Source organism: Macaca mulatta, chromosome 1 (assembly GCF_049350105.2).
Source record: "Macaca mulatta isolate MMU2019108-1 chromosome 1, T2T-MMU8v2.0, whole genome shotgun sequence".
NCBI lineage: Eukaryota > Metazoa > Chordata > Mammalia > Primates > Cercopithecidae > Macaca > Macaca mulatta.
The window spans coordinates 122,193,562-122,220,530 of record NC_133406.1 but is presented as its reverse complement, the minus strand read 5'-3'; the positions used below and the strand labels follow the sequence as shown (position 1 = coordinate 122,220,530).

Here is a 26,969-nt window from a genome sequence, read left to right as displayed (position 1 = left end):
TAAAATTGATGACCAGTTAATACTCACTGGATTAACTAAATCACTATAGCTTTGCTATGAAGCTTACTGACCTTATGAATATGCACATCTTAAATACTATTCTCTAACTGTTTGTGTGTTTATGCTTTCATTGGCAATTTGTTGCTTACCAACAGTCATATTTGTTCCCAAATTCATTCACATCATTTATACTGACTAGTGTAATTATTTAAATTAGATGTTATATATACTTATATGAATGTCCAAAGAGAGTTGTTTCTGAGGACATTAGTTTTAAGATTTAGATTTCACAATAAAAATTAGTTATTGTCAAATTATGTGAAAGTGAGGCTTAAAGTTTTGAAAAAATAAAGCTAGATGGATTATATACTCAGGTTGTTTAATAGTTTTAATTCTTCATCCTTTTTGGAGAAATAAACTATAAATGTAAAATATGAATTATGGGGGTACCCAACATCTTCATTTAGAAGGTAATAGATATCTCAAACTCAACATGTCCCCAAATGAACTCTGGATCTACTCCAACCTGCAGCATCCAAATTCTCTGGCATTTTTAGTTGATGCAAGTCTACACTTCCAGTTAAACAGGTCAAATACCCTGATGTTCTCCTTTATTACTCTTATTTTCTATTTTCTTTTTTTTTTTTTTTGAGACTGAGTCTTGGTCTGTCACCCAGGCCGGAGTGCAGTGGTGCAACCACTCAGTTCACTGCAACCTCCGCCTCCTGGTTTCAAGCAATTCTCCTGCTTCAGCTTCCCAAGTAGCTGGGATTACAGGTGCCCGCCACCATGCCCGGCTTCTTATTTTCTTATATTCTTCCAATCTGTCAGGAAATCTAAATTACTGTGTAAAATTATTTAAAAATAATAAAAAAATGTATTTATAATATATTCAAAATCTGCTGACTTCTCACTACCCTTACTGTTATTGCCCTGGTCTAAGCCATTACCATCTCTCGCTAGGATTTCTGCAATAGCCTCCAACTGGTTTCCCTGCTCCTACCCCCAAAGTATATTCTCAACATAGCAACTAGGATGATCCTTGTAACTCTTAGGTCAGATCATGTCTTTCCTCTGCTCAGACCTTTTTAATGAGTCTGCATGTCAAATAAAAATCAGAATACTTACAAGTAATCTACACCAAGGAAACATAGACTTATATATACAGCTCAAGCAGTCTTCAAATGAGAGAGCAAAATAAATATTAAGCATGCAGTGATTCGGAAAGCTTACCACACATAGGTGCTTTCTGAAATATTTACTCACAAATGTAATCCAGTTGCATTAAAAAAATAAATCAGAGAAATAAGACAACATTGGATATAAGTTAAAAGGTCAAGAAAAAAAGCAGTACGATTTACAATTAAATGTAACTATGCTATTAATTTGTGATTAGAAACTATTACTTTACAATGAGAAACAATAGTTCTAGACAATTCCAAAATGAGAAGTAGGGATTTGTTGGGGGTAAATGGAATTATGTTAAATTAAAAATTTTTTTTTTGCAAAATAATATTAGTACTCATTAACTCCAGATATGAGATAAAAATATATCAATGTTATTTAAAAAGGTAAGTATAACCTCTAGCAGAATATAAATAGAATGTATAACTTTTTAAAATTCACACACTCAGAATAAACTTAGAATATTCAGTCTAACAAAAGAAAATAGATTAATACTACATAGAAATTTATTTATAAAATTAAATGGTAAGAATAAAACAAAATGCATTACCAATAAAAGTAAAAGTGAATGGATTAAATTCTTTAGCATTTAAAATACTAAAATTTATTTTAAATTATTATTAAAATCCTTTAAAAGACATAGGCTATCAGAGTAAAAAAATGCAAGCTACTATTTATTTATTTATTTTTGACAAGGTCTTGCTCTGTCACCCAGACTGGAGTGCGGTGGTACAATCATGGCTCACAGGTGCCTCAAACTTCTGGGCTTGAGAAATCCTCCCAGCTCACACTCCCAAGTAGCTGGGACCACAGGTGTGCACCACCAGACTCAGCTAATTTTTGTATTTTTTTGTAGAGACGGGTTTTGCCATGTTGCCCAGGCTGGTTTCAAACTCCTGTCCTCAAGTGAGCCTCCTGCCTTGGCTTTCCAAAATGCTGGGAATACAGGCATGAGCCACTGGGCTGGCCTCAAAGTGCTATTTAAAAGAGATGTACATACAAACGAAATTATGCAGAAAGATAGAAGTGTGGCAGATGGCAGACTAAGAAGCCAGAAGCCTAGGTCTTTGATGACTTTTACGAGCGGTTGTACTAGCTCTGAAGCACTGCCCAAGTCCAGATTTCTTGCTACAGGAGAAAAGTAATCCTCTTCTTAGTTTAACCCCGGTAGTCAACTTTACATTAACCTAGTGAAATACAATACCTACCTGACGTATAAAATGACTGGGAAAGTTATACCAACAAATTCTTATATAAAGAAAGATTATCCAAAAATATTAATATCAAACATTATTAAATACAAGGTAGAAAGTATTAAAGGGAACACAGAGGGACATTTTATCAGATTGATAAAAGTCCTCAATTAAGAAGGATTCAAAAATAAATTTGCACATACGTTACGCATGTCAAAATAATAGAAAGGGGAGTAGATAAATCCATAATCATAAAAAGATATGAAAACATCCTTCTCATAAACAGACATTAATCATGAGAATACTCTGTTTAATTTTATGCCAATAGACTGGAAAATCTAGATGTCATGCATGATTCCCTAGAGAAATAGAAATTACTCAAATTGATTGAAGAATTAACAAATCTAAATAGAGGATTACTTTCAGAAGAATTGAAAAAGTTACAGACAATTGATCCTTGATCTCTTCATATTACCATTTCTCTCCTTGGGCCATGTCATCTAGCCCCTAGGAAGCCATAAGCTCAAAATGATTTTCCCTGTGAAGTAATGTGAAGGAATTACATTTAAATCTTTAAGCAATTTTCAGTTGATTTTTGTGTATACTTTAAGATAGTAATTCATTTTTTGAATTTTAATTTATTTTTAAGTAAACAAAAATTGTAAATATTTATAATGTACAACATGTGGTTTTGAAATATATATACTGTGGAATGGCTAAATTGAATTAATTAACATACATACTATCTTGCAAACTTATTATTTTTTGTAGGGTAAGAACACTTAAAATTAGGAATCCAATCCTAGTGCTATTGTATCACTGTCTACTTCTCCTTTAGTTCTGTTAATATTTGCTTTAGGTTACTTTGCTGTTCAATGCTGTGTACATACATATTTACAACTGGTGTATCTGCTTGGAGAACTGACCTTGTCATTATATAATGATGTAGTCATTATAAGTCTTTCTTTATCTTTTGTAGCAATTTTTGATTTAAAGCCTATTTCATATGATATAATTGTAGACAACCTTGATCCCTTTTGGTTATTATTTGCATGGAATACGTTTTTCCCTCTCGTCACTTTCACCTTATTTGTGCCCTTAAATCTAAAGTGAGTCTCTTGCAGGCAGAGTATAGTTGGATATTGTTTTATTATCCATTCATCCACTCTGAACTGGGGAATTTAATCCATTTAATGTAATTATTAATAAACTGTTGCCATTTAGTTTATTGTTTCCTTTTTTACCCTAATTCTGTGACATAGTATATTACATTTATTGATTTGTATATATTGAACCCTTCTTGCATTCCAGTTACAAATTCCACTTGATTGTGTTGAATAATTTTCAATTTTGTTTTACAGTTCTTTTGTTTCTTTCTTACTCTTTTCCTGTCTTCCTTTTCGACTGGCTGATTTTTTGCAGTGTAATTGCTTCATTCCTTTCTCTTTCTCTTTCATGTGTTTCTTATAGATTTTTGCTTTGTGGTTACATAAAACACCTTACATGTATAACAGTTCATTTTAAGGTGATAAAACTTGACTTCGATTTTACATAAAAACACACATTTGGAGAAGTTTTTTTTTTCTTTTTCCATTTTATAGAGATGCGGTCTTGATATCTCATCCAGGCTGGAGTACAACTCCTAGGCTCAAATGATCCTCCAGCCTAAGACTCCCATGTAGCTGCGACTCTCCCCTCCCAACATTTTATGTTATTGACATCACTATTTACATATTTTTGTAATGTGTATCCATTAATGAATCATCACAACTAGTTATTTTAATACATTTGTCTTTTAACTTTTATGTTAGTGTTAAATGTGATTTATGAACCACTATTACAATATTAAAGTATCCTGAATTTGACTATATACTTACCTTTACCTATAAGTTTTATGCTTCTATAAGTTTTCACATTGCTATTTAGTGTTTTTCATTTCAACTTGACAGCTCCCTTTGAGTATTTATTGAAGGGCAGGTCTGGTGGTGATGAACTCCCTCAGCTTTTGTTTGGGAAAGACTATCTCTCCTTCATTTATGAAGGCTACATTTGCTGGGTACAATATTCTCAGTTGTGTTATAAATGCATTCCTTTGGTCACATTTATATTTCCTGAATTCGTCATGTTCCTTGAGGTTTTCTGTTGCTGTCTTTGCAGTTTAAGAAGCAGTTCTCTCCTCCAGTCTTTACTGGCTAGATTTGGTATATAAAAAGGTGTTCAACACTAATCATCAAGGACATGCAGATCAAAATGACAATTAGATATCATTTCACTTATACTGGGATGGTTATTATAAACAAAACAAAATAAAACAAAAGATGTCAAGCATTGGAAAGGATGTGGAGAAACTGGAACCCTTATATATGGTTGGAGGGAATGTAGAAAGGTGCAGCCACTATGGAAAATAGCATAGAGGTTTCTCAAAAAGTAAAAATAGAACAACCATATAATCCATCAATCCCTTTTTTGAGTATGTATACAAAAAAATTGAAATCAGCATCTTGAAGAATTAGCTGGACCCCCATCTTCATTGCAATGTTTTCCACAGTAGCCAAGATAAAAAAACAACCTCAGTGTCTGATGATGGATTTAAATATGTGGTATATATGATGGAATAGCATTCAGCCTTAAAAAAGAAGGAAATCCTGCCATTTGTAACATGTATAAACCTAGAAGATATTATGCTGAGTTAAATAAGCCAGTCACTGAATGACAAATACCGGCTGATTCCACTTATACAGGTTATCTAAAATAGTCAAATTCATAGAAGCAGAGAATAGAATAGTGGTTTACAGTGGCTGGTATGGGTGTGGGGAATTGTTTTTCAAATATCATTAATAATATGGTATTGTGCACTTGAAGATATGTTAAAAGAAGGGATCACGTGTTCAATGTTTTTAAAAAACACCACCACAAATGAACATGAGGACGCTTTTTAACATAATGGGTATGTTTAGTACCTTGGTTGTGGTAACGGTATCATGGGTATATGCATATGTTCAACCTCTCAAGATGTGTAAATTAAATGTGTACAATTTTATGTATATCAATTATACCTCAATAAAGCTAAAAAATACTTATCACAATTTCTAAAGAATGAATCAAACAACATAGCATGTAACCGTCACTAGTGAAAATAAACAAAGTGGAACTCAAAGTAAAGAAACTGAAAAAGAGAACATAAAAGGACAAAATTAGGTGATTGAAATCAATCTAAAAATATGTACTAAATTCCCAACCAAGAGGCAAATATTGTCAGACTAAATTTTTTAAAAAATCCCAACTACACATATTTTACAAGTTATATATGGGCAGAAAGGATATGCTAGATATAATATTAAAGAAAAAGGTTTGTATAACTTATCAATGTCAGATAAAATATATCTGATAAAATCTATACAAATATATTAATGTCAAACATATCAACATTGTTATCAGACAAAATAAACCTGAAATCAAATGGTAGTCCTAGAAATAAAGAGGAACATTGCATAAGGATAAAAGGTTCATCAGGAAGATATAACAATTCTAATACTGTATTTGTTTACTAATATAACCTCAATATGCATGAAACCAAAAACTGATATAATTATAATGAAAAACTGACAAATTCATCATCATATTGTGGTTTTTTAAAAAAGGTTTTTTTCTTGTTAATTAATGGAATTTTCGAACAAGTCCTCAAAAATCCAAAAGGTTGTAGAAGATTTAAAAAATACATCCCTAGAGTCAGATATTAGAGAATATTCCTTCCTGTCATACAAATTTTAAGCATTAAAAAACTGACTACATATTAAACAACAGAGCAAGTATCAACAAATTTCATAGCCTCAGTATTCCATAGAACATGTTACCTGACCACTATATCTTAAAACTATAAACTGTTAACAAAAATGTAACACATAGCCAAGTGTTTAAAACGAAAACTCACATTTCTGTTTAATTAATGGGTCAAGTAAGCAAGGATCATGGAAATTAGAAATGAAAGATAATAAAAATACTGTCAGATACTTTGAGGTGTTGCTAGGGAGAGATTTTGCCTTAAATGCTAATGAGCAAAAAGCCAACCAAAACTAACAAAAAACTACTCGAAATCACAAGATAAGATTTTAATTTAAGAAGTTAAAGAACATCAGAATAATCCAAGGAAGTTAAAGAGGAGAAATAAACAACATGATGGCAAAATCAAATAAAATAAAAGGAGAGAGAATCAGAAAGCAAGAATGGATTTCTTAAAAATATTAGCAAGACTGGCAAACCTTTGGCAAGTTTGATCCAGAAAAATATAGAGAAATCGTACATTAAAAATGTTAAGAACAAAAAAGAATATAGACACATGTAACACACGTTTAAAAGGTAAGAGAATATTTTAATCAACTTTATGTCAATACTTTTGAAAACAGGTATAATGGTCAAATATCTGGAAAAATATAAATTATAAACTTAATTAAAATTAAATAGAAAACCTGAAGAGTCTGATAATCATGATAGAAGTCGTGTCAGTAATCAAACATCTTCCCTGGGCCATATGTTTTTAGCTGTAAACTCTACCAAATGCCAAAGGAACATATATCTTAATTTTCCATGAACTATTTCAGAAAATTAAAAAATAGAAATAAAAAGGGAGAACATGTTGCAGTTAATTTATGAGGTTAATATAATCTCAATACCAAAACCAAATAGGAATATTTAAAGCAAGGAAACATTATAGCTGAATCTTGCCCATGAATACACATGAATACACATATTCTAAACAATATATTAGCAAACAAATGTGGCAATTATAAAGAAGGTAACATAATGGACAAATTTGGCTTACTACAGGAATGCAAGTTTGGTTCAACACTAGAATGTCTGTCAATGAAATCAGTACTTTCATAGATTAAAGAAAAAAATATAAACACCTAAATTGATCCAGAAAAATCATCTTATTGATATGACTTAATGACCATGTATGACTGAGAACTCATAGCACACTAGAAATAGTTTTTTTAACTTAATAAGGAATATTTATGTAAATCCTAGAGCAAAAAAAAAAAAAAAAAAAAAAAAAAACCAAATCCATTTAATTGTTGAATATTCAAAACATTGCCTTTAAAATTTGGAATAAGACAAGGATTTCTCCTCAAAATTAAATTGGAGATCCTAGCCAGCAAATAAGGCAAAAGTATAAAATGTTTAATTATTGTTAATGAAAAACAAAACAATGACAAACACAGCTTAACTGTTCAAGGTGTTATATTAGTATATCTACCATATTCCTTTCATAAAATGACTTTAAAATGTGTGTGTGTGCCCACATACAGCATATTCCCCCAATTATTATGTAAGTCCATTCTGTAAATCTTTCTGTATTCTTTGAAACAAAAAAAAGCTATACAAATAATACTGAAAATACATTAACCAGTATTGAAATAACAATGAAATATCATCATACTTAATGAGAAGAGAGAACAAAGTTTTAAGACAACAAGGAAATAACTAAGGAGCTGGAAAGAAAAAAAAATCACGGACTCCTAGGCTCTCAGTTTGCTGGAAACCTGACTGCTCTGTTGGTATATAACTCAGCTGACCTATTTTTGAATCTTCCCCAGATAAAATAGAGTTAAAAAAACCAACATGCAGAATGTCATGTTTTATAGTTCCTACTTGAAATCTTTTGGAGACAGTTTTACTGGAATCGAAATGAATCAAATGTAATTTAACAACATCCTCACTGGATTCCATGAGGGCAAGAATGATACCTGTTTTCTTTAGTGGTAGAGCTCCAATGCCTATACAGTGCCCAGCACATGCTGACATTCAATTTAGTGAGCTGAACTGAATCTATAGTACTACACAAATGTTTTCATGGAGCTGAACCCCCTAGCTTAGGCTAAGAAACTAAAAACTAAGTAACTAAATAACTGGCAAGCTAACTAAACCCAACTAACTAATTAACGAAACTTTCTAAATTTGTTACCTGAATCCAACATTGGAGTGAAGAGCAATGTTCCAATATTCACAATGCAAACGTTGTCTATTCATTGGATTGTGAAAGACTAAAAGTAAAGAGTTGTCTTGGGTGTGGTAGTAAGAATCAACACACCTATATTGCTTATGGGCTTCTTGAAGGACCTGAAAATAAAAATAATTGCATTGTAGAATCTTTTTTATTTTCCCAAAGAGAAAGGTCTCCTACTAGGGCATTTCTCTACTCCCTTTTTCTTCCTACATTTACCTCCACATTGTTAGTCAAGTTGAAATTCCCAGAGGATTCTTTTCTAGCTACTAGAAGGTGAGAGCATGAATGGTAGATGGCTTGGGAAGCATTTCAGCAACACTTTAGAAAAACAAATACTAGGCATCAGGCAGAGAGGCATTTGCTACAAGTGTTCTTCATTAAGGTTGGTAGGTAATAATTAAGCACAGCAGTCATTTATCTAGCATTTTCCGTACCTTGATATAGATCATCTCATTTTATCATCATTAAAAACTCCAGATAAATAGATGCTATGAATTAAATTGTGTTCACCATCCCTATGTATATGTTGAAGCCTTAACTGCTAGTGTGATGGTATTTGGAGATGGGGCTGTGGGGAGGTAATGAGGTTTGGATGGGGTCATGAGACTAGGGCCCTGAAGATAAGATTAGTGCCCTTATAAGAAGAGGCAGCAGAGAACTTGTTCTCCCTCCCTCTTTCCCTTCTCCATCCCCGCTCCCTCTTACTTTCTGCCATGTGAGGACACAATGCAAAGGCACAAGCCAGGAAGGGAGCCCTCCACAAAACCCAACTATGCCAGCACCCAGACCTCAGACTTGCAGCCTCCAAAACTATGAGAAAATTTCTGTTGTTCACGCCACTCAGGCATGGAATTTTGGCATGGCAGCCCAAGCGGACTAAAATAGTAGGTATGATTATTTTTCCCATATCAAAATTAGAATTCTCATTTTTTCAGCATAAGTTGGGGCTAAGAGAGAATAAGGGACTTGTCTAAGAACACTGTGTGTTATGGTGCCAAGGCTCATCCCTGTTTTCCAACGCTAAATTTTACCATTTTGCATTCTGTCCACTATACCACGCTGTGTTAGATGAAGTGAAGTGAGTGGTCTTTCTGACACATACCATTTCCACCTGCCTTCCACCTCTGGCCCTTTCTAAAAATACCATCCTCAGCATGCACTGCAGTGGCAGCCACCAATAGAGAGGCACCGTGGGCAGCTGCTTATCCTGTTTCCTTTGCCAATCAACAATAAGGAAACTTGTCGATAGGAAAAACAAATTAGACAGCTGTGAGCTTTTGTTTTCATTTTCAGTATCAATTTGCTGAGGCAGCTTTTGGTTTTCTATTGTTTGCATGATCTGAAGGCACGGAATAATATGTTAGAAAAGGGCTGCTTTAATTTTGCTTTAGATTCTGCATTGGTAGCATAATCAAAACAATACATTTGCTTCCCCAATTTAGTCCCCTGAATGAGTATCTTTATGGAGTGGCACTTTTACATCTGTTCCCTCAGAGCCAACATAAGAAACATACATGTGGTGAATATCTTTGCATTTTAAAATATTGCTATGTAGGGTATCATCTAGTACTTATTGATGTTTTTTTGAAAAGCAAATTTTGCTCAGACTATAAACCCAAAAAACCATTGCATTTATGATGAATATATATCCTTCCTTGTTTTAGATAGTAAGAGCTTTGAAATCTTTGAGTTTTCATATTTGCTTTGGGGTGCTAAAAATATAGCACTAAGTTTCTCAGAACTATAGCTGCTCTCAATCAATATGTAAAGTTTTCATATCTTATTTTCTCCTGTTTTACAAATTGGTGCTTGTCTTTTATTCTGTATTAATATTATTGGTTACATTAGTTATTTGGTTAAGTTTTCCATTAAAAATGAGTACCTATTGTGTGGCAGGCACTGTGCAGGTACTAGGAAAACAAAAATAAACAAAACAGATAAGATTTTCCTCTAAAATATGATTAAGATCTTTTTTGTTGTTAATTAGAGATGGGACCTTGCTATGTTGCCTAGGCTGGCCCCTAAAGCCTAGCCTCAAGTGATCCTCCTGTCTCAGCCTCCTGAAGAGTTGGGACTACAGACCTGTGGCTTTATAGATTATTTTGAAAGAGGTGTGTCCATAAAGATGAAATTAATGGAATGTCTTATATATGGAGAATGGATTAGAGCAGGGCAAGAGTGGAAGCAGGTAATCAGGAGGATATTGTGGTGGAATGAGAGGGCAGCAGTCATACAAAAGTAGGCTGGGCGTGGTGGCTCACGCCTGTAATCCCAGCACTTTGAGAGGCCAATGAATCACGGGGTCAGGAGATTGAGACCATCCTCGCCAACATGGTGAAATCCTGTCCCTACTAAAAATACAAAAATTAGCTGGACGTGGTGGCGCGTGCCTGTAGTCCCAGCTACTCAGGAGGCTGAGGCAGGATAATCGCTTGAACCTGGGAGGCGGAGGGTGCAGTGAGCTGAGATCACACCACTGCACTACAGCCTGAGTGGCAGAGCGAGATTCTGTCTCAAAAAAAAAAAAAAAAAAAAAAAGAAAAAAAAAAAAGGTAGTGGTAGCTGTGTTGCAGAAGAGCTTGAAGATATATTTGGAGGTGTACCCCTTAAACATTGATAATGGATTAGGTATCAGGGACAAAGGAAAGGTTGGAACAAAGGATGATTCTGGCTTTTCGCTTGAGCACTTGAATGATGGTGACCTTTTCCGAGATGGACAAGGGAAGAAATGCTTAGGTGGGAAAAATATGAGTGTCATGTGGGATACTAAATTTGAGATGGATACTAAATTTGATCAGAAATTCAGGTAGAATTTTGAGTAAGGTATAATAATGTGAATCTCTAGAGGGAGGTAATTTAAAAGACAAAAACTTAGGCATCTGTCAGTATTAGATAGTATATAACAGATGAGATCATCAAAGGAGGGTGTTTACAGAGGCGAGAAGATGCTCTAGGGCTTCCTGGAGGCTCCAGAGCCTTGAGGCACTTCCATATTAGATGCTGGGTAAAGGAGGAGAAGTCAACAAAATTCCAGATACAACACTGAGGAAACCAAGAGTGCAGAGTGTTTCATGGGGGAAGTGATAAGCTCTGCAATGCTGTTAAAAGGTCAGGGAAGATGAAGAAATATAAGTGTCTATTAGATTTAGCAAAACAAAGATTATTGATTACCTTGAAAAGTGCAGCTTCATCGAGCGGTAAGGACAGAGAAAAACTGAAATAGAATAAAGTCTGAAATAAACTTTCAGTTACAGAGAGAAGATTGAGCATTTGCACTCCCTAACGCCTCATTAGAAGAACAGCAAAATTTTGTTTGTTTTTTTAATGTCATAAAGTTGAAGGCCAACTTCAACTTGTTGAAGGAGAGGAGACAAAGGCACCAGAATCTTAGAAACTGGAAAGTAAAAGGATAAGGGCTAACTGACTTAGCAGAATGCAGAAAGCCAAGTCTTGAGATTAATTTTAGGAGAGACCAGAGGCAACCCCATTTGTGTGCAGAAATATAGAAAGTTTCAGGATATGGAAATACTAGTGAACTCTGCAAATGGGGTGAAAGTGGCACTGAAAATAGGAAGATTAGTTTAAAGCCTTTTTAAGAAGCCATTAGGCCCCTGGATCCCATTAAAATTCTGAGCAACTGGGCTATTGCCTATCTCCCACTCCAGCAGAGGGGAAGAGGGTAACTACGGATGTTAGACAAATGGGTTCTAAGAACAGTGGAACCAAGACACACCGACAGAGAAGTACATGCCAGAAAAAAAGGGAATTGTGAAAAAGCCTAAATCAGCACTGCTCAATAGAAATATAAAGTGAGCCACAAATGTGAGCCACATGTGCAATTCTAAATTTTATAGTAGCCACATTTTAAAAAGTAAAAAGAAACAAGTCAAATAAATGTTAATGATATATTTTATTTAATCTGACAGATAAAATTATAATTTCAACATATAAACAGTGCAAAAGTAATTAATGCCACCTTTTTAAAGTCTTGGAAATTGAGTGTGTATAGCACTTATATAGTGTACAGCACAGTTATTGCACATCTTGGTTTGGACTAGATTCATTTCAAGTACTCAGATGTTACATGTGACTAGTGGCTACCACATTGGATAATGCAGATCTAGATAATAAACGTCAGAAGCTTAATATCCTTCCCCCATTACCTAGCTTTCAAAACACTGACAGGAAGGCTTGTGTCTTTCAGACAGAAAATTAGACTTTTTTTTTTTCATGGAGAATTTAAATGGCCCAAGAAAACAGACCTCACATACCAACGATGGTGAGTCTCCTACAGAAATCTCCCAGCCAAATCACCCAACAATGAACTCACTTATTGACAGCTTCCCACCCCACCTCATATAGCACTTCCTATCATATTTTTATTGTTTCATTATTAATATGAGCAAAGAGGACAATATGATATATTACCCTCTAACATGAAAAATGAAGACCAAACAAAAAAGACAAAAAAAGAGAAAAGAAACTTGGAGGAAAAAGAGATAATTCAGGGAGAAGACAACTTCAGAGGACTTTAATATCCTCATAGAGATAAGAGAATGTATTATATCAGAAATGCAATGGCTCATGCCTGTAATGCCAGCACTTTGGGAGGCCAAGGTGGGTGGATCACCTGAGGTCAGGAGTTCAAGACCAGCCTGGCCAACATGGTGAAACCCCAACTCTACTAAAAATACAAAAATCAGCCAGGTGTGGTGGCAAGTGCCTATAATCCCAGCTACTTGGAAGGTTGAGACAGGAGAAGCACTTGAACCTGGAAGGCGGAGGTTGCACTGAGCCAAGATTGTGCCACTCCAGGCTGGGCGACAGAGCAAGACACCATCTCAAAAAAAAAAAAAAAAAAGAAGTGAAACAATCCTTTAAAAAGGTAATTTGGAATTATAAATATAACTTTAGGAATTAGAATGATAATAACTAATAACAGGAATAAAAGGCTCAATATAAGACCTGAATGGAAATTAAGCAAAGCCAAAAGATAAATTGATGGAAACTAAAAGAAAAAAGAAAGGGAAATTGCGAGTTCAGTCTAGGAGGTCCAACACCAGAGTAATAAGATTTCCAGAAAAAAACGGACAGAGAAAATGGAGAGGAGAGATTATTGAAGAAATGATTATAGAAAATTTCCCAAAATATAAATACAGGAATTTCTGGATTGCATTGGCTTGCCAGAACAATACATAGAAACAGAACCACACTAAGGCATATCAACAGGAAATCAAGAGCATTGGAACAAACAGAAGATCTTAAAATCTTCCAGAGAGAGGATCAAAACACACTCAAACAACTGATTAGGAATCAGAATTGTATTTATTTATTTATTTTTCTAAGGACAATCTGGGAAGTCAGAACACTGTCAAAGAATGTCTTTAAAGTCTTGAGAAAAAATGCTTTTTAATTTAGCATTTACTGCAAAGCCTGACTGCCAGTCAATATAAAGATAGAATTAAGCTGTTTTCAAATATTGAATGACTCAAAAATTTACATCCCGTCTATCTTAATTAAGGAAGCTACTGGAAGAGATGATCCTCCACAAAAAAAAAAAAAAAAAGTGTAACCGGAGAGGGAACACATGGGATGAAGGAAACAGGCATCTAACTGGAAAGGAAGGGAACGGGTATGGCCCAGATGATGGTAAATGGAGGCCCAGGACCACAGCTATGCAGCAAGTTTAGGGAATATGGGAGAGATATCACTAATACAATAACACTGTTAGAATATCTAAAGTTAGAATAACAGAATATCTGGTATGTTTGAATGTATTGAGAGACTTACTCACTAGTAGAGAATTTGGGGATGAGTTAATAATAAATACATAGTAAACTAAACAAATAGAAAAAGAGCAATTATTAACTGCAGAGAAAATAAAAATGCTACCGATAAAGGAAATATAATTACAGAATACTACACAGTTCAGCTGTGAATAGCACTTACATAACTGAAATAAAGTGAGTTTTGAATACTGATCTAACCAAAACTTATGATATTGTTACCAGTATCAGAGAAAGGAGAAGTGCTAATATGAATGCAGGGGTGGGTGAGCCTGTACCTGTACATGCACATATGTGTTGGATGGGGGTGGGCAAAGCTGTGTTCTCAAGAGGGAATCAATTGATAATGATGTCACAAAACTAAAACTAAATAAAATATGCTTGCTATTTAGAGATCACTGAGTAAAGTAACAAAAGAAAGGGGTAAATGCGCTGAAGATTTTTGCCTCTGAGAATTGAGGCTTGGTGGAGTGGGGTGGGTATGGGGGAAGGAGGCTGTTTTTCATAATAAGACTTTGTAGAACTTTCTGGCTTAAAAAACATGTGGTAAAACTTTGACAAAAATAAAAATCAAATTAAAAAGACAAAACCAAAAGAGGACAGGTTTTTGTGTAAAAGCTAAAAACAGCAAAAGGATTTAGGTTTGGGATTACTTGTTATTTTGCAGAGTGGTTAAGAATACAAGTTCCAGGACCAGATTTCCTGGATTTATATCTTGCTTCTCACTTAGCTGCCACGTTACCTTGGACAAAAGTCACTACTGGTCAAGGTGCCTCAGTTTCTTACTGCTTACATAGTTCCTACTTCATAGGGTTATTGTGAGGGTTAAATGCGCTAATAATACATATTAATCAGTGCCTGGCACATGGTAAGTGCTCAATGAATGTTAGCTATCACAGATTCCATTGAACTGTTAATCAAAACAGAAAGTACTGTGAAATGTAGTGAAACTGAGTAGAATGGATAAACAATATGGAAAAAAAACAGGGTTTTTCCATAAAACCTTACTTTTTTTAAGAAAATATATTCAGCAGCAAAAAAAGTGTATATATATGTGTGTGTGTATATATATATATATATGCAGCAGTCTTGTATATTTCTTTTCTTAAAATATTTTATAAAAGCATTCTTTCGTAAAGTGTATTTTAAACTATTTTAGAGAGTCCCTGGGAATGCATAGCTCAAGCTGGAAGTAAATTTATTTTATAGCTGAAGTAAAGGAGAATATTGATCTGAACTAGATTTGAGAGAATGACCTGGAGGTGAACTGTTCTAAATCACAGCAGACTCTCCAGACCTATCTGACCGTCTCCTAGAGAATCGCAGTCCATAAATACCTGAAGCAGTACTTTCGGTTTAAAATGTTCAGTAAAACTCCAGTCCATTAGACTGCGCTGCTGTGTTTTCTTTATGTCCTCTAAATCTGCTTCCACCATCATCTTCTTGGATTTCTAAAATATCATAGGAACATAATTTCAGCTTTAATTTGTTTAAGTCCAAATGGAGCCCTCTTGGGCTCCGTCAACTAACCAGCATGTACTCCATCTAATTGGGGAAATCTGCATATGTATAAATCCATATGGCAACATTTTAGGAGAGCTGCTGCCAAAAAGAGTATGGCTTTAACTTTTTTTTTTTTTATGGGCAACATAATCTAAATATTTTTATTGTTAGGTTATACTCTTCTGAGTCCTGTTAGCAATTACAGGCAGGTTTTCTGAACTCTCTTCAAGACAATGTTAGCTCTACATGGCTGTATGGTGAGCAGGTGTTTGTGAGGTTGCCAAGCCACACTGTCTAGAGAGGAGCATGGAGCTGGGAAGTTATGTGCAAGCTGCCTAGCAAAATTAACTCCTTTCTCTCCAGTTAGAGCTGCTCTGGGGATGTCCGAATACTTCCTCTTTTCTAACCTCAGTATTCTCCTTCTAAGTATCTTCTTTTTCCTTTTTCAGTGTTTCTCACTCCAAATCATGGTTTTGCTCAGATCATCCTGTCATCTACATTTTTAGAAAAATAATTCCTTACCTTTTCATGAAAGTCAGCCTTTGCAACTGCATCATCTTTGATCTCATTGTTTGTGGTCTGCTCTGCAAATCAAAGACACCAACATCCAGTTGTATTCTGGCTTTGTTCTTGCCCTGCTGGTTAATGCTGTGCTTTTTGTTGCCCATATGATCTATGTTTCTGTGCTGAAAAGGCAATGCCTGAAAGGCATGTTTTGTGCCTCCAGAAAGGTGTTTGTGTCCATAATTCTAAATCTGTGCCTACCTAGAAAAACTATACTAAGCTCTTTGAAAAGAACCTAGCTTCTTGTGTGATCTATCTTAAATCATACCAGATATTCTGCTTTCAGACTGTATCCTTCACTTCTAACAATATATCTTTACCTTTAAAAGTTGTAAATATTTACTGATGAAATCAACTTCTTAGTACACATGACTTGTCTTCTTGTGCTGGTGACTATCATAAAGCCTTTTTAAATTTCCGTGGATCTTGTGGATGACAGACTAGTGTGGGGGCAGGCCATGCATGCAAAGAGGCACTGGCAGATAAATGCACTTCCTATTGGAAAATGATACGCTTTCACCATTCTGCAGAGTTTCCCTTCCATTCATTAATCATTTATTAATTTAAAAATGATTTAATGAGCATCTGCTAATTTACACATGAAGCTTAACAAAAGTTAAATAAATAAATGAAGTAGTAGCTGGACTCCATGGACCAATACAAGTCATGCACACTATGGACCAACATGAGTCATGCACACTAGCTTTCCTTGTGACCACAGAGTACGCTTATATGACGACTGGGATGGCGGTATCATCCTTGGCTATGAAGCAAACAGCCATGTGCATGAACAAGGAAGGAATACATTCATATTGTTGATTTCTGCATCACCAGAAGGAAGAGTTCCATGATAAATAAGTTTAGCACAGATCCATGAACATCTCACTATGAATGTCTTAGAATTTGAAATTTGCTCTTGTTATTGTGAATCTCTAATCGAGAAATGGATAATGTATATAGCATTTTTTTGATCACAGAAAGAGTATGTGTGTGTAGGAGGTGGAATCTGTGGGAATATACTTTGATGTTGCTGAACAACTGAACAGCCCTGACTTCTTATCACCCTTAGAATAAATGAAGATTACGTCTGACAAAGTTGTACAGGAAATGGCCCTGGCCTAACTCTTCAAGCACAACTCTTTGACTCCCTTGCTTATTCTACTACAGATACACTGGCCTGCTTGCTGTGCCTTCAGGGTCTTGCACTTGCTTTCCCTCTGGCATGCTTTGGCCTTAGATGTTTACCTTTTTCAGACCCTGACTTCATTCATATTGCTCGAGTATCACCTTGTCAAGAGCCTTCTGCCTCATCTTCTGCTTTTTTTTTTTTTTTTTATCATAGCATGTACCTATGCCTAATGCTACTTACTTGTTTATGATCTGTCTCTCCACCTCATATGTAAATTCCTGGAGAATAGAAACTTCATCTTATTATTATTATTAATTATTTTACTGTACCCTGAGCACCCAGCACCTGGCAGGAACTCAGTAAATATTTCCTTTTGATTGAATGAGAGGAATCTACATCATATATCAAAGGTGGAAATGAACCTAAAGCCATATAGAGAAATTAGAAGTGTGGAAAAAAACCTACAACAAAGTCTTATTCTGTGGCAAGCATAAGACAACATTTTATTATGCGGCAAAGAGTACCATATTTGGGCTTCTAGAGGGAGAAGTTGATTGTGCCTATGAAGGACAGGTCAGTGTTGTTCTTTCTTTCAGGAGCACAGCTACTTACATTTTTGCTACTAGTTCCATCTTGCCTTTGCCCGGTGAAGGTGACAGCGTGAACGTTCCATTTTGATTTAGGGGAAAACCATACAGCCAATTCAGTTCAGCATTTATATAAACACATCCACTGAAGAGAAAACTCAAGCCAACTATAACTCTAAATAGACCATGATGTCCCATGTGTCCTTGAAGCAACTGATATGAAATCTGTGGATAAAAATTATTCTATTCTGTGGTCTGCCAGATTTCCGGGAGATTTGATATTCCCTCCTATTGGATCCAGCAGAAAAAGTCTCCAGTTTAGAAAATCTGTTCTAAAAATTATGCATCAGTTATTTTATCAAAGGAAAGAACATTCTAAAAGTAATCTGAATTATTTATTTAATAGTAGAGTAAAAATCTTTTTTTTTTCTTTTTCTGATTTTTGCTTTCAACCACATAATCCTTTGACAGTGTGATTCAGTAGTTTTTGACACATCTGGAAATGGATGCTTTCTCATCCCTTTGAAAAACAGCTTTCCTAATCTGTTTTACTTTAGAGATAACAAGATCCCTCTGCAAAGCAGTTACTTTATTAAAAAAACACCCAACAAGCATAAAGGGCACATCTAAACCTATAGACTCGCGGTTATCAACTCTCAGGTTTTTCATAAATATCCACTAGGCCCTGTCAAGTTCAAAAATAGTCTCAGATGGAAATCCAGTATTTGGTTAAGAAAAGCACAAATATCCAGCCCTTTATGTCCAGGAACAGGCTTTTATATGTATTTGATGCTAAAATGGTTGTGCAGGAAATACATTAATGATTTTTGCCTTGTTTAAAGAGAATTAAAGTTGGCCGCTTTGAAGTAAGTATGATTCAGAGTTAGGGAAAGAAATGTAAAATCAACAACAACAAAGTCCCATAGTCACAACAGCTACAGTGCGACACCAAGCCCAGATGCCCTCCCGCTTTCAAATGGAATGGCTCCTGGAAGTAGGTCAAAAGCACCGCGGAGAAACATGTATGGCCCTGAGATCCACCCTCCAGATTGCGTGGCCTCTAGGATACACTGTCTGCTATAGCATTTTCAACCCCTGAGAATTTAGGAAGTTACTATTAATATAAGAATCTACTTTCTTCCAGAGTCCAGCACACCAATTTATGTAGTTTGACCACCAGGTGGCAAAAGTTGCCTGAGGAAAACTATCCAGCTGCTTTAAAGAAAAAAAATGAAACAAAACAAAGAAAACACCTTGGGCCTTACACCTCTCCTGGCTTATTCTGACTCTATATTAACCCAGAGTGACTTCCCTGTCATTCATTTGTAGTCCCATAGGATACACTATTGCCATTAGAACTCAGGTTAACTTATTGGCTTACATTTTTTGAGAGGTAGGCTAATAGGTAATGGTACTTAGGACAAAGAAATAGGGAATCCACCCTGGTTAGAAAGAAGGAAAACCCAAAGGCAACAAAATCAGCATAAAAATCAGCATGAATGAGACTAGGAGCATGGCTAAATCATTAGCTGCATCACCAGAAATTTCTGGAACCCAGGAAGCTGCAAGACACAGTGGAGGAAGCACTGGTTCGAAGTTAGCACTCTGTTCAATCCTGACTTTCTACTTGTATGTAGTTGAACAAATTATTTAACCTTTCTAAGTCTTGGTTTCCTCATCTGTAGAATTGGGATAATAGCATCTTTGTCATAGGCTGATGTTTATGTAAGTATTAGTTAATGTACTTGAGATGTAGCAGAGCAGTATTAAATAAACGTTATTTTCTTCCCTCTTCCATTCACCCCAATTCCCTCCTCTACCAATTCTATTCCATTGATTACTTCCTTTTCGACCCACCTCTAGATAAATGAAAAGGGTAAGATGACCATTAGTCAATAATAACTTAACACTTATTCTCTCATGTTATCACTTTTTAAAATTTATTTTTACTTTTTTAATCCAATTTTGGCCCATAACCACTTTTTTTTAAATGCTTTTAAAATTATGAAATATAACACACAAAGAAAAGTGCATGAAACACAAATGTTTAATACAAGGAATAATTATAACAGTAAAGTCTCAGCACTCCAGACATCTTATGTGTATCATTTAACAAGTACAGCCTCCTTATTAAACTTTCATATTAATTCTAATTTTTTTTGTGTATTGCTTTGAGTTTTCTACATACATAGTATTTACAAATAATGATGGTTTTATTTTTTCCTTTTCAAACCTTATGCTTTTATCTAAAAGAGAAAAAGTCTTGCTTGTTGGCATACACCTCTGATGCAATATTGACTACAAGTGTTTATAGTGGACATTCTCCTGATCTTAAAGGGAATTACTTCAACTTTTCACCTTGATATGTAAGATTTGTCATAGTAATATAAAAATAATGTTTATATGATTGAGGAATGTTTCTTCTCTTGCTAGTTTAATAAGATTTGTTTCATAAATTGCTACAGAATTATACATGCTGTTTCTGCTCTTTTGAGATGATTATATGACTTTTCTCACTAATGTGTTGATAAGTTATATTGATTCTACAATATATATATATTTTCCTTCTGTCCATGTTATAAATGCAACCTGTTTGTGATATATTATTATTTAATATATGTTAGATCAGTTTGCTCATGTTTCATTTAGAATTTTTGTATCTATATTTGTGAATCAGTTTAATTTAATGAAGTAGTTTAACTTTCAGTTGTACCACTATCCTTGTCCGTATTCTTATAAAGTTTATGCTAGCTTCATAAAATGAAGAGAGGACATTATGCTACTTTTCTATTTCCTGGAATAATTTTTGTTAAGATTAGAATTATTTCTTTTTTAGTGTTTGGTATCAGTTACCAATGAGATCATTCGAGCTAAGTGTGCCCTATTTGGGAAGATTTTTGATTACTGATATAATTAACTGGATATGAGACTACTCAGGCATTCTATTTCTTCTTGGGTCATTATTGGTAAGTTATTCTTTTCCAGTAATAGCCCATTTTATTTTCATATTTAGTCAAAGTTGTTTATATTATCTTGCAATCTTTTAAATTTCTGTAGAATCTGAGGGAAGTCTCTGTTTCTTTATTCCTTATATAATTCTTATTCCTGATAGAGTTATTCATGGGTTCTTTTTTATGATTAACCTTTTATCAATATTGCTAATCTATTCAAAGAACCAAGTTTTGCAGTTTTGTTCTTCCTATGTTTCTATGTTTTCTATTTAATTGACGTAATTTTCATCTGTTTTCTATTTCCCTGATTTAATATTTTTGTTGTTTTCCTTCTATTTTACTTTGATTTATTTTGTTTGTCTTTATCTAACTTGAGGTTGATGTTTAATTAATTAATCTTTAGCTTCTTTTCGAAAAATATTTATTTAAAGCTGTAAACTTCTTTTGGAGTACCTCTTGCATCAGCTGCTGCATTCTATAGTTTTGATACTCAGTTTTTTCATTATCACTTGGTTTGAAATATTTCCCAATTTCTATTGTAATTTTTTCTTTGACCTAGGTGTTAAATTTGGTGTTAATATGTTAAATTTGGTGTTCTTTAATATGTTTGACCTAGGTGTTAAATTTAGGTGTTAATATGTTAAAATAAACATATAATCATTAAGACACTATGGTATAATGGAGGCCTTAATATAGGCATATACATAATTATAAAACTGAAAAAAGGACAACTAATGCCATAAAGAGAGTGTAGATTTTTTTTTTATTATTATTTTTCTTTATAGAGGTGAGATCTTGCTATGTTACCCAGGCTGGTCTTGAACTCCTGGCCTCAAGCAATCCTCCTGCCTTGGCCTCCCAAAGTGCTAGGTTTATAGGAGTGAGCCACAGCACTTCACCAGAAGTGTAGATTAATTATGACCATGGAATGCTAAGAGAGGCATTTCCATATGGACACATCCAATAAGACTTCATGGAGGTGCCACTGAATCCTAATCATAGTCAAAAAGAGAACTCAAGGTGGAGGATATATTGTGAGGGAAAGGTACCACAGAGATTGAAAAGAGCAGGCTGTGCAGAGTAAATAGGCCTAATTCTGTTGGGCTAGAATACAGAGTGTGTGAGCAACAGCAGAAAGATGGAAAAAGGTTTTAGGAAAAGTAATTTGATACTACTAGAGAAGTAGGCCAAGGAGTTGGGTTCTATTTTGCAGATAGTAGGGAGCCTTTGAAAGTTGTAAGTAGAGAAACAAAATTGCTAGATTTTACACAGATTAATCTGACAGTGATGTGTAAGGTAGCTCAGTATAAATTTAGCCCAACATCCTTCTATACTTTCACACCTCCTAATATAGCACTGTTTATAATGCTAGTCTACAATGAGAGTAATGGCCTGAGCCATACATGGGAGAGGAGGGGAAATGATGCTCATTAAGCATTGATTTTGTACCAAGCTCTGTACTGGACATTTCATTCTGTTTTGCAGATGAATGTTTATAATTTTAGCACACAATCACAAAAACTGTGTAACACTAATGATGAAAGTTGTAATGATGTTCACTGTGCTAAATTTACTAAGGTGAGTGTGGACTAATAGGAATTAAGATATTTTTAAAAACAGGGTTGAAATAAAGAGAACTTATGGAATAACAATACTCAGTAAGAAAGTTTAATTAACCAAATAACTTAAATTCAAATAATGCATCTTGAACACTTTTTGATTTATGTGTACTATAATAGTGTCTTACACACACACACACACACACACACACACACACACTTTAACTTACCCAGAGACTCATGTTGGGGTTGAGTCTTCATGATGCTCTCCTGCTCTAACAGCTGTCTATTATCAGGGACTGAGAGTCCGGGATTATTCAAGTCAGAATGCTTCATATTGTTAGCATCACACTGACTAGGATCTGAAGGTTCTTGGTTGCTCTCATTATCTTGCACAGACATTGACAAATTCTGATCCAAAAATATTGTTCTGTCTTTGATTTTAATATCTATTCAGTGTAAGGAACATCCATGAGATACAATACGAGAAAAACTGACAATAATAAAATACAAGAATGCTTTCCATTTCCTCCATGCAGTGTACCTGCTTTCTGCTTGGCCTCTTGAGTGTTCATTTTCATGACATATTGATGCCTTATCTGTTTAGCAAATCTGGCAGGGTTGTCCCATGGTATGTTAAACATTTCAGAATCTGACCCACACATCATCCCAGAAGGCTTTAGTTTCCCATTTTCATCAACCTCAGAGAGCTTCAGGCTCTCAAAAGTAAACACCTTGAAGGCTCGTTCTACTTCATTCCAGCTCAAGACATCTGTAAGAAAGCAGAACCCGTGCTGCTGGAAATGTTCTTATTAGCACATGGTACAGGGTTGACAGAGGGACAACCAGGGAGTTTGTCTACCAGAAAGACAAGGGAGTCACGCCACAATGGCTGTTGAGCTGATTTTAAACACTGGCTCCCCAGCCTGCAGCAAATAGCAAAGGTACCTGAGGATAAGCAAACAACACAGTAAAGATACAATTTAGCAAATTATAATGCTCCCAAACTGCTTCATAGCTTAATCAATATTAGCTGTCCAGATTCATTTGCACGGACTTTCCAGGGTACCATATAGGTTGAATATGCTTACACAACTTGTTATTTTTGAGTGAAAGCACCCCTCTCTCCTGTAGTAATTTAAAACAGAGAAATTATTTACTTTTGCCTAATACAGACTGTTATATTGACTGAGTTTTTCTGTTCATTTGGGCTCAGGAAAGGTTTCCAAATGGCTGCAGTATTTTCCATAATTGCACTTCAAAGTTTATCAGCTTTCAGCAGACTTTATAATCGTGTATTTACCCTTTTACAGCATTTATTCACTTGCTCACTCTTTCATTGGTTATTATTTTCTATGTATTAGGCTTTGTCTTAGGTGCCTGGGATTTGAAAGAATCAAGATTTGGTTCTTACACTTTAGAAGTTCCAAGGTAGAGGAAGGAGAAGTAGAATTAACAAATAAACATGGAATCCAATCAGAAAAAAATGAAATGATGTGGATCAATAATTCAGAAGTAACCTCCATTTTCTCTCCAGCAAAGATAAGAAAAGCAGCAGGTCCTTTGGGAAAAAACAGGGAGATTCAGAAGAGAGACAAGGAAGAGGTAAAATAGTTACAGAACGAAGGAGAGTTTGCTCATTTGCTCATTTCTCAAATTTTTTTTGAGCCCCTATTAGGCATCGTAACTATAATAAAAGCTGGGAACACAGTGGTGAACAAAATAGTGAGCCCCCTGCTCTCACGGAATATCAGTTCTAGGGGTTGGGAAGAGATAAATGTAAAAGATAAAAGAGAGGACAAAAAGAATAAAGCCAGCTGAGGGGACAAAAAGTGATAATAGTCAGGGAGCGGCTTGTAGTTTATATAAAGCAGTCATGGAAAAATCCTCTGAACAATTAAGCAAAAACATGAAGGAAGTAGGGGAGCAAGCTGTATAGATATCTGGGGGAAAGTGACTGAGGAAGGGCAAACAGCAAGAGCAACGATCCTGAGGCAGGGGTGTGAATGACATGTTCAAGGAATCACAGTGAGGCCAGAGTAGATGGAGGAAAATGGAACATGACAGCTTGACAAGTGATGGCTCAAAAAGTAGGTGGCAGACAGTTTAGGTTCTTATTGTTGTTTTTGGTTTTGTTTTGTTTTTTGAGACAGGTTCACCCAGGCTGGAGTGCAGGTGATTCTCCCACCTCAGCTTCCCAAGTAGTTGGGCCTGCACACCCAGCTAATTTTTGTATATTTTGTAGAGATGGGTTTTGCCATGTCGGCCAGGCTGGTCTCAAACTCCTGGGCTCAAGCGATCTACCCGCCTCAGCCTCCCCTCCCAGAGTGCTGAAATTACAGTCATGAGCCAGGCACCTGGCCCACTTTAGGATTTATTCTGAGTAAAGTGGGTGACTGCTGCAGAGTTTTCAGTTACAAAGGCACATCCAACCAACATTTTAGAGGGGCCATTCAGGTGGTTGTGTGGAGAAAAGATTGTTGGTAAAACACTGAAAGCCTGTAGACCAGCTGGAAAAGCTATTGGAATAATCCAAGTGAGGGGTGGTGGGGGACTGGGCTGGTACGGCAGTGAGGAGTATGGTGGGATTGATTGCAGAGTGTGTGAAAACAGAGACAGTGGCCGGGTGCCGTGGCTCACTCCTGTAATCCCAGCACTTTGGGAAGCTGATGTGGGTGGATCACGAGGTCAGGAGGTTGAGACCAGCCTGACCAACATGGTGAAAGCCCATCTCTACTAAAAATACAAAAATTAGCTGGGCGTGGTGGCGTGCGCCTGTAATCTCAGCTACTTAGGAGGCTGAGGCAGGAGAATCGCTTGAATCCAGGAGGCGGAGGTTGTAGTGAACTGAGATCACGCCACTGCACTCCAGCCTGGCGACAGAGTGAGACTCTGTCTCAAAAACAAAAACAGAGATAGCAGGAATGACTCCAAGGTTTTTGATAGAAAGTAGTTGCCATTCATTGAAAGAAGGGAGATGGTGAAGGGACAAATTTAGGGATGAGGAATCAAGAGCTTGGTTTTGGACCTGTTAAGTATGATGTGGCAAAAGGGAAAAGAGGAGGAGGGGAGGAGCACCAAGGGTCCAGGATGGGGCATGTAAGCAGCATATGTTTGAGGTTTCAATGGTGGCAGCAGGAACAAAAATCCTGTGCCATGTGGAGAGCTGAGCTCTCCATTCATTAAGAATGGAATCACATCTTAGGCCAGAAGGAGAAGGGGAGGGTGGCAGGACACAGAAAAAGGACAGAAGTTCACCCCCTACTCAGGAAGGGGGTAGTTATGTACACAACAGAAATGACACACCAGTCCCTCGACGCTGTACCCTGCATGTCCATGAGTCAATGGCAAGACTCAGAAGTTCCTGGCTTTTTCTATTACTAAGCCTACTTAAAAGTGAAAAAAGAAATCAAGATAAAAATACTTTTTAGTTTGGTTAGGCTTACAAATGAAATGGTAAGGAAGAATATACACATACTCTTTTCTTTTCAAGGTTAAATGCTTCCTTGTCAAGTAAAGATGTCTGTGGAAGTTAATGTCTTTTCTTATAAGTAGTATCTGCATATTCCCTCAAGTGGGAATGAGAATTTACTTTGAGAAATGACTGCCTATTTCACAAAATCCCAGTGAACTCAGATGAGACGTGCTTCTAGATATTATATCTTAATGACCCCTCTTTCCACTGTCTTCAAAGAGCATAAAATGGCTCTTCCTGCTGTGAGAAGCTGTTAGCTTGAGTCAACTCCTGCTCAGCAACATGCTCTCTATTGACAGTGGGCTCTCTACTCATCTCTGTATCCCTAGGTACAGAGCAGGTGCTTAAAACTGCAGACTGCACCATCAGACCTCTGCAGTGGCTTTCTTCTTGTCTCCTGCTCAGTAGGGTAAGGAAATTGTGTTCTACTGGGTATCCAGAGACCAGAATGTTTTCTTGTTTTTTCCACCATTGTCATAATCCTAAAACAAATAATTTAATCCTGCTAGGATCTCAGCTTTCTTATCTGAAAATAGATTTTGACTAGATTAATTCCAAGGTTTCTTTCAGTTAGGAAATGTTATGGTTCTATGATTCATCTTTCTAGATACAAATTTAATTTGTGGTTATAAATAGTGTGCTCAGAATTTTCTCTCAAGAAAGGATCAAATATGAGCTTTCAGTAGCACAGGTTACAAGATATCTACATCTGCCTCCCAGGTCACTCTCTTTCTTATTTCCTTCCTGTCCTCATGTGCAGAGATGGTCCACGGTAGTGCTCACATTAGTTTTACCCCGGTGAACATTCCTGCCAAATTCAGATTATCTGGATCCTCTTCTTTTTCTTTTCTTCTCTAATTAAAAAAAGAAAGAACCATGAAGGGACAAAATGGGAAGAGACAGAAGAAAAACTCTTCTGGAACCTGTGTTTTATTGATTGTGGGTGGCTGCAGCAACAGGATATAAGATGAAAATTCAAAGACAGGTATCTCTGAACTGGGGCAAAGTTGCATGGTCCAGGTTGCTCTTCTCT

General features: G+C 35.8%; 1 protein-coding gene across 1 annotated transcript in view; it reads right to left on the bottom strand.

Moving 5' to 3' along the window:
* The window catches only part of SPAG17 (sperm associated antigen 17), a 219,620-nt gene that overhangs the window by 93,758 nt on the left and 98,893 nt on the right, over positions 1-26,969 (bottom strand). The window contains exons 14-18 of the mRNA XM_028829872.2: positions 23,006-23,233; positions 22,692-22,910; positions 16,194-16,255; positions 15,506-15,619; positions 8,341-8,495 (exon numbers count right to left, since the gene is read on the bottom strand). Of these exons, the coding sequence (XP_028685705.2) occupies positions 8,341-8,495; positions 15,506-15,619; positions 16,194-16,255; positions 22,692-22,910; positions 23,006-23,233 (778 nt within the window). The remainder of the gene's footprint in view (positions 1-8,340; positions 8,496-15,505; positions 15,620-16,193; positions 16,256-22,691; positions 22,911-23,005; positions 23,234-26,969) is intronic.